This window comes from Thalassophryne amazonica, chromosome 10 (assembly GCF_902500255.1).
Source record: "Thalassophryne amazonica chromosome 10, fThaAma1.1, whole genome shotgun sequence".
Classification (NCBI taxonomy): domain Eukaryota; kingdom Metazoa; phylum Chordata; class Actinopteri; order Batrachoidiformes; family Batrachoididae; genus Thalassophryne; species Thalassophryne amazonica.
The window spans coordinates 85,933,317-85,947,899 of NC_047112.1; the positions used below are offsets into that span (position 1 = coordinate 85,933,317).

The following is a 14,583-nucleotide window of genomic DNA, read 5'->3' on the forward strand; positions in this document are numbered from 1 at the left end:
ACCTTTGACCTTGACAATTGAATCAGTTCTTGCCTGTCATGATATGACTCATCTGTAAAAAAACCAAAAAAAAACAAACATGAAAAACTGTGGTTTACAGGCTGTTCACAAACAGACAAACAAACAAACAACAAAAAACAGGGGTGAAAACATAACCTGGAGGTCCATTTACAATCCTGACACCAATACAGGACACAGACAGTCACTGATTCATGCCTGAATTAAAAGTTAATCCATTTCTAGGTTTTGGCATTTGACCAATAGTTATTAAATAACATAAAGCTAGAAATCCACATGGTTAGTATTACTTAAAAAAAAACAACGTAAAAAAAAGAATACAATAACCTAAACGCTGGTCCGCGCATGACTCATTAACATTTTAGTTGCCAGATCTGGTGATCACCGTTGTAGAGATTGGATTTATGTGACATAGATAAAGAAGTATTATAAATAAGGAAATAATGAAGTTGTGTAAAATTTCCTTTTCTGAATAGCTTGTAAATTTGTATACAGCTTTACATTTGGCCCACCAAAATTGCACTTTAAAATGTAAGAGTGGTGAGGCCCATGCTTAAAAAAGAAAGCACCTATCCCTGGTTTGTTTGAAACAATAATAAATTAGGATGAAAGATTTTTCAGTTCGATTAACCTTAAATGAATAAATAGTAGAGATTGAGTCTGCAAATTTTGTGCAGTTTTGTAAAAACTACAGCATGTTCAGTTCTGACAGAAAAAAAAGTGAATTTGAACAACTTTGAAAGGGGGATATGAAAAAAAATATATATGGCAACTGGAGTGTGCCATCTTTGATTGTGCGAAAGGCCACGGCGCGAGCGGGGCCTCACTCACCCAGAAAAATAGTGTGGCACGAGACAACGGGTGGTGAAGGAGTCGGAACCATCCGGTACCAGAAGGAAAGGCCCAACCGGCGAGCATACTCTTGCGCCTCGAACGGCCACAGAGGACTTACGCAGCGTCGGTGCATGTGCAGAACGGTTTGGTGGCAGCCTGCGAGCGTAGTAGCTGTCTACCGTTAGCCGCACTTGGCTAGTGGGCTAGCTAGCTTTTGTAATCCGCCGGCCAGAGGCACGTTAATTGACTCCGACACGGATCGAAGCCGGATTTCACATCAGGCCGCACTAAAGGCGTAAGGACACAGAAGACATCGGCGGTGGCAGGTGGGTCTCCGTGACACGGAGGTTGGGAATTTGTTTTGTGCAGCAGGAATGTGTTTGTGTTCACGCGACGCTAGTATGTTAGCATGCTTTGGCTGGACTGAGAGTGGACGTGATGGCGACTAGAGAAACGAAACCACAGTAAACGATGTAACGATGTTGTTTGCCGGCCTTCTACATCACACATCAGAGTCAGTTAAAAGATAACGTGGTGATGTTGACATCTTCAATTTGGAAACCTTGCCCGTTGTGGCTGAGGGGATAGCAAGGTGGGCCTGGACTCCCAGCCGGTACTTTGATTCATGGAGGATGGCCTGCAGACTCATCACAGGGACAAATCCACAGCCACAATGTGGAGAAGAACTGGTATTTGTTTATTGGAGTTATAGTGGTGCTGCATGTTGAATCTCTAACTTGTGTTTCGCGACGTTTGCCTTTATAAATCAGAAAAACTGGTGGAGATGAAGTATGTCTGTGAAGTTCTTTATTGGGGTATGCAAATATAGCGTGGTTGGTTATGAAGAACTGGCTAGCTTTAACGATGCAGTAATATAAAACCTCCTTAGGAACAGGGTCAGTTTAGGTTCTGTGTTGCTGAACAAGTATAAGCCTGTTCTAATTTACCCCTCAAAATGGTGTTAAAGGTGGCTGCTAACCAATTTGCGTAGCTCTTAGAGAATAGTTTTCCAGGTAACTGGAACAGTAATCTAGAGTCATCGTTCCTTGAAACTGTACTCACTAGAGTGAAGTATTTGTTCATGTCTGTGGATGGAGATGACATGGCATTACTGGATATAGTGCAGCTTTTGATAGTTCCGGGGGTGTGCCCAGTGAATGGTGGATGGGGATGCAGCCTACTGTGGCATACCCCCTCGAAATCTCTGGAATTTTATTATATATATATATATATATACACACACACACACACAGACGGTTGCCCAGTTCCGGATCACCTTTTTTAAAGTCCCGCTATACGGAGCCATAATGCAACTGAATGTCCTTTAATTGTGTATTGTTGTATTTGGATGTTATTTAGTTGAAAAAGTCTGGGTGGAGTAGCGCTTCTACTTAAAGTGTGAAGCCACATTATGTGTGGTGCAAACATTCGCCAGAAATGGATCACTTTTGCCAGTTCCGGATCACGACACTCTGCCTCACTTTGGGGGCATTCCTGGCATCTGGCTGGAGCCCTTCTAATGCAGGATGATACACACTGTGCCAGAGATTCTGTTTTGATCACAAAATGATATAAATTACACTTATTAAATGAGAATTTACTTTGTTTCGAAAAGCACCGTTATACGTTTTTACGAGCAAAAAATGAAGTGTGGAGGTGAGATTTCTCCTGAATTAAAAAGTAAAAGCCCCCACATTCATGTCCATTCGTGATGTTGAGATGACCTCCAAAGTCCACAAGACTCAACTACACACACGAGGCTGCTGCTTCAGTGATCCGCAACCGGTTAATTTTCGCGTCGGAGATAAATGCATGCAGCAATTAAACAGCAAGACATAACACACTGACATTTTCTGCCCAAGTAAGTAAGCATTTTCCCACTCTAGAACCAAAAACACCGAACGGCTAACTCACCTTTGCTACGTTTTAGAGATCGTTACTTTAAAACTTGCAGGAATGATTGAGTCAGAAAAAGCGCGCACACCGCAGACACCGGGATGTTTTGATTCCTCTGCTGGTCACAAGGATGGCTGGATCCGGTTGAGCTTGTGGTCGTTTGTAGACAAAACATCAATCTTTCCATTGGTACCAAGTATTAGCTTATTCGTGCTGATTATGAGAAACAGCGGCGCAAAAACTACAGCAGTGATCTGGAACTGGTAATGATCCGGAACTGGGCAAGTGACTGTGTATGTATGTATGTATACGAGGTCTATTAGAAAAGTATCCGACCTCATTATTTTTGTTCAAAAACCATATGGATTTGAATCACGTGTGATTACATCAGACATGCTTGAACCCTCGTGGGCATGCGAGAGTTTTTCACGCCTGTCGGTTACGTCATTCACCTGTGGGCAGTCTTTGAGTGAGTGGCCCACCCTCTCGTCGATTTTTTTCATTGTTTAGGAATGGCTCAGAGACTGCTGCTTTGTTTGATCAAATTTTTTTCAAAACTGTAAGGCACAACTGAGTGGACACCATTCGATATATTCAGCTGGTTTTCGGTAAAAATTTTAACGGCTGATAAGAGATTTTGGTCTGGTAGTGTCGCCGTAAGGACGGCCCACGGTGCCTGATGGCGATCTGCGCTTCGAGGTGGCAGCGTCCTAGGAAGTCGTCAGAGAACTTTCAGAAGAAGTAGGCATGAGGAGTTTATTCGGACATTCCATTGTTAACGGACATTTTGTAATGAAAGAACGTGCGGGCAGAGTCGCATGTCGGGCCGGACCCGACCGTGGGGGGTCGCGACAGGAAAAACACCTCCGTTGGAAACCTTAACAGGCAAGTTGGAACATGCCCAAGCTGTTACACAATTTCTCAGTTACTCACTTGTTGAAAGCGATCAAAAGCTGCCTGAATTTTACAAATGGTTTTCAACACGGAGGTGTTTTTCCTGTCGTGGCGCACACAGATTTGCCGAGTCGTCACAGAAATGACTCGGCGAATTTGCGCGCACGTCTTTCATTACAAAATGTCCTTAAACAGTGGAGTGTCCGCATAAAGTCCTCATGCCGGCCTCTTCTGAATCTTCTCTGTTCTCTCACGATGTCCTGGGTGAATTAAGCCTTAAATTAGGATGTTTTCAGGTCGAAACAGGCCGACAACGGCGCCTGGAAGCGCTGCACGACTTTCAGCTGCGTGGGAAGTCCTTACACCGACAGAAACACCCCATAATCTCTCATCAGCCGTTAAACTTTTCACCGAAAACCAGCTTAATTTCTCGAATAGTGTCCACTTGGATATTCCTCACAGGTCCAGAAAAAATTTTGATAAAGCAATGCGCGCCATCTCGAGCAGCGTGTGAAACAAAGGAATTCAGCCGAGAGGGCAGGACCACATCTCACTCAAGGCCTGCCCACAGGGAAATGATGTCACCGACACGCGTGAAAAAACTCACGCATGCGCACGAGGGTTCAAGCATGATTGGTGGAATCGCACGTCATTCAAATCCATATAGTTAAAAAAAAAAATAAAGGGTCGGTTTATTATCTAATAGACCTCGTGTGTGTGTGTATATCTGTGTGTGTGTATGTATGTATGTATATATATATATATGTGTGTGTATATATATATATATATATATATATATACACATATATATATATATATATATATATATATGTGCAATTAAACTAGGGCTGCAGCTATCAATTATTTTAGTAATCGAGTATTCTGGCGATTAATCGAGTAATCTTTCTTTAACTTCTGTATCTGTTCCTAAATGTTTCAACTCTGTAGTGATTAAACCATTACTTAAGAAACCTAATCTTGACCGTAGTGTATTGAAAAACTATTGGACGATATCAAATGTATCATTTTGCTCTAAAATTCTGGAAAAAGTGCCGTCGCGGCAGCTCGTGGACTGTCTTACTGAGAATAATCTCTTTGAGCCAATTCAGTCTGCTTTTAGAAAATATCATTCCACAGAGACGACTCTAACTAAAGTGGTGAATGATCTTCTGCTTGCAATGGATTCGGACACCACTACGCTTCTGATGATGTTAGATCTCAGTGCTGCATTTGATACCGTGGATCATCATATTCTACTTGATAGGCTGGAAAATCATTTTGGGATTACTGGGAGTGCCCTTGCATGGTTGACGTCATACTTGACCAATTGTTCTCACTGTTTCATACAGTAACACTACCTCTAACCTTAGTGACATGAAATTTGGGGTTCCATGGGGGTACATCTTAGGCTCCCTGCTTTTCTCCCTTTATATAGCACCCCTTGGGCACATATTGCGGCATTTTGGGTTTACCTTTCACTGCTATGCTTATGATACTCAGTTATATGTGCTGGTATACACTCAACAAAAATATAAACGCAACACTTTTGGTTTTGCTCCCATTTTGTATGAGATGAACTCAAAGATCTAAAACTTTTTCCACATACACAATATCACCATTTCCCTCAAATATTGTTCACAAACCAGTCTAAATCTGTGATAGTGAGCACTTCTCCTTTGCTGAGATAATCCATCCCACCTCACAGGTGTGCCATATCAAGATGCTGATTAGACACCACGATTAGTGCACAGGTGTGCCTTAGACTGCCCACAATAAAAGGCCACTCTGAAAGGTGCAGTTTTATCACACAGCACAATGCCACAGATGTCACAAGATTTGAGGGAGCGTGCAGTTGGCATGCTGACAGCAGGAATGTCAACCAGAGCTGTTGCTCGTATATTGAATGTTCATTTCTCTACCATAAGCCGTCTCCCAAAGGTGTTTCAGAGAATTTGGCAGTACATCCAACCAGCCTCACAACCGCAGACCACGTGTAACCACACCAGCCCAGGACCTCCACATCCAGCATGTTCACCTCCAAGATAGTCTGAGACCAGCCACTCGGACAGCTGCTGAAACAGTCTGTTTGCATAACCAAAGAATTTCTGCACAAACTGTCAGAAACCGTCTCAGGGAAGCTCATCTGCATGCTTGTCGTCCTCATCGGGGTCTCGCCCTGACTCCAGTTCGTCGTCTTAACCGAATTGAGTGGGCAAATGCTCACATTCGCTGTCGTTTGGCACGTTGGAGAGGTGTTCTCTTCACGGATGAATCCCGGTTCACACTGTTCAGGGCAGATGGCAGACAGCGTGTGTGGCGTCGTGTGGGTGAGCGGTTTTCTGATGTCAATGTTGTGGATCGAGTGGCCCATGGTGGCGGTGGGGTTATGGTATGGGCAGACGTCTGTTATGGACGAACAACACAGGTGCATTTTATTTATGGCATTTTGAATGCACAGAGATACCGTGACGAGATCCTGAGGCCCATTGTTGTGCCATACATCCAAGAACATCACCTCATGTTGCAGCAGGATAGTGCACGGCCCCATGTTGCAAGGATCTGTACACAATTCTTGGAAGCTGAAAATGTCCCAGTTCTTGCATGGCCGGCATACTCACTGGACATGTCACCCATTGAGCATGTTTGGGATGCTCTGGACCGGCGTATACGACAGCGTGTACCAGTTCCTGCCAATATCCAGCAACTTTGCACAGCCATTGAAGAGGAGTGGACCAATATTCCACAGGCCACAATTGACAACCTGATCAACTCTATACGAAGGAGATGTGTTGCACTGCATGAGGCAAATGGTGGTCACACCAGATACTGACTGGTATCCTCCCCCAATAAAACAAAACTGCACCTTTCAGAGTGGCCTTTTATTGTGGACAGTCTAAGGCACACCTGTGCACTAATCATGGTGTCTAATCAGCATCTTGATATGGCACACCTGTGAGGTGGGATGGATTATCTCAGCAAAGGAGAAGTGCTCACTATCACAGATTTAGACTGGTTTGTGAACAATATTTGAGGGAAATGGTGATATTGTGTATGTGGAAAAAGTTTTAGATCTTTGAGTTCATCTCATACAAAATGGGAGCAAAACCAAAAGTGTTGCATTTATATTTTTGTTGAGTGTATAATTGCTGGTAATCTCATTGACATAAAATCCTTAGAAGATTGCCTTGCATCAGTGAGAAGCTGGATGTCTTGAAACTTCCTACTTTTAAACTCTGATAAGACTGAAATGATGGTTCTTGGTTCAGTGAGACATCGGCATCAATTTGACCAGTTAATGCTTAGCCTAGGCTCGTGTGTTATACATCACACTGACAAAGTGAGGAACCTTGGGGTAATTTTGATCCTACATTGTCCTTTTACCTCCACATTAGAAATATTGCAAGGACTGCTTTCTTCCACCTGCGAAATATAGCGAAGATTCATCCCATCCTGTCTGTGGCTGATGCTGAGACCCTGATCCATGTGTTTATCTCTTCAAGATTGGACGACTGCAATGTTCTGTTTTCTGGTTAACCACAGTCCAGCATTAGGGGTCTCCAGTTGGTTCAAAACGCTGCAGCCAGACTTTTGACACGAAACAGAAAGTTTGACCACATTACACGCATTTTGGCGTCTCTTCACTGGCTTCCTGTCCCAGTGAGATGAGATTTTAAGGTTCTACTACTAGTCTATAAAATTGTTCACGGACTGGCACCTTCCTACCTAGCTGACCTAATTAAACCTTATGTACCGACCCCGGGGTTTGTGTTCTCATGGTGCAGGACTACTTTGTGTCCCTAGGGTGAATAAGAAGTCTGCGGTTCATAGAGCTTTCTCTTATCATGCCCCTGTTCTGTCGAATGATCTCCCTGCGTCAATAAAACAGTCAAGATTCTGTAGAGACTTTCAAGTCCAGACTTAAGACGCACTTATTTTCCCTTTCATATGGCTAGCATACTGGCATAGTATGGTTCTATGCTTTTTACTCTTTTAATTCATTTTATTAGGAAACGGAGCGTGCCGTAGCCTCAACTTTACCTAAATTCTGGGTCTTTTAATGAAGCTTAGGGCTAGTGGCTGGCAATCACCTTAGTCTTTCTTGTTTTTCTTGTTGTTTAATGCTGACAGGTTATACTGTATTTCTTGTCTTTCTGGTGCCTGATTCTGTATTTTTTTTTTTTTCTCTATCTCTCTCTAAGGTGCAGCTCCATCCAGAGATGGGTGTGGTATTTGTGCTGGAGACCCTCCTGTTCTGTGCACCAACAGCATTTCTTATACATTCGTTTTGTGAATTGGTCTGTAATTTATGTCTGTATCATGGCTCAAGCAGAGTGTCACCCCTTTGACTCTAGTCTGCTTGAGGTTTCTTCCTCAGAGGGAGTTTTTCCTTACCACTGCTGCTCTGGGGGTTAGTAACGTTAGACCTTACCTGTGTGAAACACCTTGAGGCAACTCTGTTGTGATTTGATGCTATATAAATGAAAATAAATTGAAATTGTAATCATGTTAAAAAGTACTTCTACATTTTTAAACATCAACAGTCCAGGCTCTCCCTAAGCAGTGGCACAGTGTCGCTGCGCCGCCACACAGATTGTCAAATTTACTGTATCCCTTACTGTTTTCTTGGGTAATTATTTATTTTTTCACATCTTTACAAGTTTTGGATCTTTCCCAGTGTCAGGAACTCAGCTCAGCACTCCCTTGACACCGGCCCGTAAGCACAGGACGGTTGGTGTAATCCTGTCAGTCAGTCAGGCTGCACTTGAATGTGAGCACAGCCTGTGAAAAACTGGGCACTGGAGTGCAACTTTTCCACAACAGCCGCACTGATAAATCTGCTCTGAACCCCGCCGATGGAAAACTTAAATTAAAGTGCACTTAGAACGCCGAGTCTATTCAGCCGGGGACGCAAAGCCTTGTCAAAATGTCTGTTCGCTTGATCATTGCATGTTCGACCTCCAGATGCATTTCAGCTGGAGGTTGAACATGCAAGCCTCGCAGTCACTGTTTGTTTTTTGTTTTTTGTTTTTTTTTTTTTTTTATTTAAGTTACCATGTTTGTGAAGCATTGTGTGTTGCTCTAAAAAGCAAAACACTCAGTGCGAGTCTGAGCAAAACATAGAAGAAAGAGTGAACTTCTGCTGAGAGGATCTTTTTGAGATTGTTTGTCATTGTGGGCGGGAACGGAGCTGTGACTCGCCCGGTGTGAGGGGAGTGCTGAGGCCCTCACACCGGGCAGAGAGAGACAGCAGCTGGCCGCCGGGTGAATAGCCACTCCCCACGTAGAGTGGAGAGCAGCCACTGGACGAAACGGTGTGTTTTTTAAAAACACACTGCTTCGCTTTAAATGCTCAGTAAGTCTTTTTCAGATGATCAGCATGGACAGTCTTTCTCTTAAGTCTTTACCCTATGCGTTGCATTGGAAAGCTGTAGCTTTTGGTGCTACATTGATTAGCTCTTACATGGCTTATGTGCATGCGCTAGTTTTCTTCTGTTTTTTTTTTTTCTGGGGACGTTACAGTGCCACATACAGGCCTGACATATGTACTACAACATTAAACGGAGCTTAACGGAGTTTTTTAAGATTGTCGTAAAAATATATATATATATTTGACGCTGCTATAATTTTATTCCTCAGCATTTAAGTGAGGTGTGTATTATATTGCCAATGTTGTCAACATTCACACAGTCTGTAAACATTTTTGAATTTTGACCCCTGGTGGGCTGAAATTCAAGCGATCAGATGCCATGACCTGCATTTGGTAGCGACGTTATGACGTTATAGACCAAGTGGGGGCTTTCCCCGAGGATGCTCAGAAGTAAATCAATCTCGCAAACAATATAGACATGGAGGAGAGGAGAGCTAAGTGTGGTAGACCTGCTAAAGTGACGGAAAGTGCAAAAAAAAATGCAATGTCGAGGAAGAGAAAAAGCACGACAGGCAGCTGATAAACAGGTAATCAGGATGCTGTTCAAAGGCTTGTGAGACTGCATTTGAATAGTGCTTTTCCATCTGCATCAGAATTTCAATGCATTTTACAATTATGCCTCACATTCACCTATTACACAATCACACTTGCACACCTTTGTCAGGGTGCTGCCATGCAAGGCACTCTCTGCACACCGGGAGCAGCTAGGGGATTAAGGACCTTTTACCCCTGTCGTGCCCACCCTCAAACAAGGCTGCGCTGTCCAGTTAGCAGTAAAATACATCAGTGACCACTAGTTATCACAGCATGTGTGCGGATAGACTTATAGTCATGAATACGTTGATGTTGTGTTGTTAACAACCTTAAATAATGTGTGACATGTCCTTTTAAAAACTGAGATAAAAAGATGTGTAACGGGGTGGGGTTCTTTCCATTGTTTATAACTTATGTGCATTCTTGTTCTTTTTGTCTTCTCATAGGAGGCTGGTTCTGGGGGCGAGGCCAAAGGACCAGACTCAATGAGTTTCCAGCGAAATGTCAGAGAAGTCAGGGCAGAGCACCAAGGCAAAGGATGGCAAAACAAAGTATGCAACCCTTAGCCTTTTCAACACCTACAAAGGCAAATCTCTGGAAACCCAGAAAACTGCAGGTAAGTCAATACACCGCTGTCTTTATCCCCTGTTACTTTTACATGTCATTGCATACATTAGTGAATGGCTGGATCTATGAAGGTAAATACGAGGTCTGTCAATAAAGTATAGGTCCTTTTTATTTTTTTCAAAAACTATATGGATTTCATTCATATGTTTTTACGTCAGACATGCTTGAACCCTCGTGCGCATGCGTGAGTTTTTCCACGCCTGTCGGTGACGTCATTCGCCTGTGAGCACTCCTTGTGGGAGGAGTCGTCCAGCCCCTCGTCGGAATTCCTTTGTCTGAGAAGTTGCTGAGAGACTGGTGCTTTGTTTGATCAAAATTTTTTCTAAACCTGAGAGACACATCGAAGTGGCCACGGTTCGAAAAATTAAGCTGGTTTTCGGTGAAAATTTTAACGGCTGAGAGATTTTGAGGTGATACTGTCGCTTTAAGGACTTCCCACGCAGTGGGATGTCGCGCAGCGCTCCCAGGCACCGTCGTCAGCCTGTTTCAAGCTGAAAACCTCCACATTTCAGGCTCTTGATCCAGGACGTCATGAGAGAACAGAGAAGTTTCAGAAGAAGTCGGTTTCAGCATTTTATCCGGATATTCCACTGTTAAAGGAGATTTTTTTAATGAAAGACGTGCGGACGGATTGCAGCGTTGGCTCGCAGCCGCTGCGACGCTCCGCCACAGGAAAAACACCTCTGTTGGAAGCCTTAAGGACAAGTTGGAACATGTCCAGCTGTTAAACAATTTCTCATATACTCACTCCACTGAAAGCCATCAAAAGCCACCTGGATTTTACAAATGGTTATCAACACGGAGGTGTTTTTCCTGTGGCGCCACACCGCGCCGGCTGCGTCCCGACGCGTGGACCCATCCGCACGTCTTTCATTAAAAAAATCTCCTTTAACAGTGGAATATCCGGATAAAATGCTGAAATCGACTTCTTCTGAAACTTCTCTGTTCTCTCACGACGTCCTGGATCAATAGAGCCTGAAATGTGGAGGTTTTCAGCTTGAAACAGGCTGACGACGGCGCCTGGGAGCGCTGCGCGACTTCTCGCACCGTGGGAAGTCCTTAAAGCAACAGTATCACCTCAAAATCTCTCATCAGCTGTTAAAATTTTCACCGAAAACCAGCTTAATTTTTCAAACCGTGTCCACTTTGATGTGCCTCACAGGTTTAGAAAAAATTTTGATCAAACAAAGCGCCAGTCTCTCAGCAACTTCTCAGACAAAGGAATTCCGACGAGGGGCTGGACGACTCCTCACACAAGGAGTGCTCACAGGCGAATGACGTCACCGACAGGCGTGGAAAAACTCACGCATGCGCACGAGGGTTCAAGCATGTCTGACGTAAAAACATATGAATGAAATCCAGATAGTTTTTGAAAAAAATAAAAAGGACCTATACTTTATTGACAGCCCTCGTATGTTGCACAATGTGAGAGCTTGTACACTTGTGAAATGAGAACTTGTAGAATATGATGTGAGAACTAGTACAACAATCTGAAGTTGTATGTTTATTTTCATGTGTATTAAATATTAAACAGGAAAACTGAATTTGAAGTCACGGGTTGAAAGAAAACTTGAGCTTGTGAAACAAAAAAATCTGTAATTTTCACTCAGAAAATAGGTACCAGTGATTCATAAGTGGCAGTGATGTGTTGGCTCAACTTGCCCCACCTTCCCCTACATGTCGTTAAAAAAAAAAAAAAAAACCTGAAGTTTTTTTTTTATATGATTGTTGTCACTGCAAATGTTTTACAAAGACCTTATTAGTACACAGTTATTTTAGCACTAGTACATATTTAAGGATTATGAGGTTGCATTGAATTTTTTCTCATTTGCCTTGATTTTTGCTATGTATGTGAAGATTGTCTTTCTTGCCCATAATTCCAGTGGCTGCCAGACATGGGCTGCAAAGTTTGGGTAAAGTTGCTGCTAGCCGGCGCATGCCCCCTCCGGCCAACTTGCCCAGCTTGAAAGCAGAGAACAAAGGAAACGACCCCAACGTTAACATTGTCCCGAAGGACGGAAGTGGTTGGGCATCCCGCTCGGATGCAGGGGACGAAAGGTAAAAATCTTACCTGTATGTTTGTGAACAATCTAGTCTGAGCTTGATGGGACATCCCCACATTGTCCATCGGGAAGTAATTGAGAGGTGAGGGTGTAGGTCTGGAAGTCACCGCTGCTTTCCAGTTAGACAAAAACAGGACACTTGTTTGAATTGAAAAGGTGACTTTTTAGGATGCATCAATTCAGTGTTTGTGTTGTACCTTGGGTTATAATCATAATGCTTTTTGAATTATGATAACTTGCAGGAACAGTATTATAATGTGACCCCTGTAACTCGTGACTAAGAGGTCGATTTGCTATGTGTTTCCATCTGCTTAACTGGATGAATCGTGACACTTCGGTGACAGCTGTTGTGCTTTGGAGACATGAGTTTGTTTTATTTTGCTCACATCAAAAATTGTGGTGTTTCCTTCTGTTTACTGTGCTCTTTCATGCAGCTGTTGTTGATTTAAAACTGAAATGCTTACAGTTTGAAGGACCTGACAAAATTACATTCCTTTAGTTGTTTCAGTGGGAAAGTTTCAATCTTTTTTTTTTTTTCTTTTTTTTTTGAAAATTCAGGCTTATAAAGGCCTTTCATACCAGTGGGCCTGTTGACTGGTGGTGGAAACAATGTTATTGCATAGGATATCAAAAGCCAAATATATTAACTCTATATAAGCATTACTAATGGAATGTTGCTTGTTGGCATATCTTGTTAGTCAGTAGCTTGCCGTCAGTAGTATATGAGGAAATCACTGTGAAATGTTTCAAATCAATTTTATTTATATAGCACCAAATCACAACAAACAGTTGCCCCAAGGCGCTTTATATTGTAAGGCAAAAGCCATACAATAATTACAGAAAAACCCCAACGGTCAAAACGACCCCCTATGAGCAAGCACTTGGCGACAGTGGGAAGGAAAAACTCCCTTTTAACAGGAAGAAACCTCCAGCAGAACCAGGCTCAAGGAGGGGCAGTCTTCTGCTGGGACTGGTTGAGGCTGGGGGGAGAGAATCAGGAAAAAGACATGCTGTGGAAGAGAGCAGAGATCAGTCACTAATGATTAAATGCAGAGTGGTGCATACAGAGCAAAAAGGGGTGAATAAAAAGAAACACTCAGTGCATCATGGGAACCCCCCAGCAGTCTGTCTATAGCAGCATAACTAAGGGATGGTTCAGGGTCACCTGATCCAGCCCTAACTATAAGATTTAGCAAAAAGGAAGGTTTTAAGCCTAATCTTAAAAGTAGAGAGGGTGTCTGTCTCCCTAATCCGAATTGGGAGCTGGTTCCACAGGAGAGGAGCCTGAAAGCTGAAGGCTCTGCCTCCCATTCTACTCTTACAAACCCTAGGAACTACAAGTAAGCCGCAGTCTGAGAGCGAAGTGCTCTATTGGGGTGATATGGTACTCTGAGGTCCCTAAGATAAGATGGGACCTGATTATTCAAAACCTTATAAGAAGAAGAATTTTAAATTCTATTCTGGAATTAACAGGGAGCCAATGAAGAGAAGCCAATATGGGTGAAATATGCTCTCTCCTCCTAGTCCCTGTCAGTACTCTAGCTGCAGTATTTTGAATTAACTGAAGGCTTTTCAGGGAACATTTAGGACAACCTGATAATAATGAATTACAATAGTCCAGCCTAGAAGAAATGAATGCATGAATTAGCTTTTCAGCATCACTCTGAGACAAGACCTTTCTAATTTTAGAGATATTGCGCAAATGCAAAAAAGCAGTCCTGCATATTTGCTTAATATGCACATTGAAGGACATATCCTGATCAAAAATGACTCCAAGATTTCTCACAGTATTACTGGAGGTCAGGGTAATGCCATCCAGAGTAAGGATCTGGTTAGACACCATGTTTCTAAGATTTGTGGGGCCAAGTACAATAACTTCAGTTTTATCTGAATTTAAAAGCAGGAAATTAGAGGTCATCCATGACTTTATGTGTGAAAGACATTCCTGCAGTTTAACTAATTGGTGTGTGTCTTCTGGCTTCATGGATAGATAAAGCTGGGTATCATCTGCGTAACAATGAAAATTTGAGCAATGCTTTCTAATAATACTGCCTAAGGGAGGCATGTATAAAGTGAATATTTGATATTTGTTTTTATGTTTTACAGTTATACATGTACTGGGGGTGTCATGGATCACAAAACGTACGGTTCAAACTGAGTCATAATTTTAACACACAGATCGGACCATTTCTGGGGTCAGCAAAAAATAAATAATAGTCTTAAGCGACGTGAGCAACGGTGGCGTCAGGTTGCCATGTAATCCCTATGGAAGGACGCGTTGTGACGCCA

The 14,583-nt window shown here is 42.8% G+C and overlaps 1 protein-coding gene across 1 annotated transcript in view; it reads left to right on the forward strand.

Moving 5' to 3' along the window:
• The first annotated feature begins 801 nt into the window (after positions 1 to 801).
• Positions 802 to 14,583, forward strand: part of prrc2c (proline-rich coiled-coil 2C) — a 75,613-nt gene continuing 61,831 nt past the window's right edge. Inside the window, exons 1-3 of the mRNA XM_034180412.1 lie at positions 802 to 1,178; positions 10,051 to 10,220; positions 12,115 to 12,289. Of these exons, the coding sequence (XP_034036303.1) occupies positions 10,106 to 10,220; positions 12,115 to 12,289 (290 nt within the window). The 5' untranslated portion in view covers positions 802 to 1,178; positions 10,051 to 10,105. The remainder of the gene's footprint in view (positions 1,179 to 10,050; positions 10,221 to 12,114; positions 12,290 to 14,583) is intronic.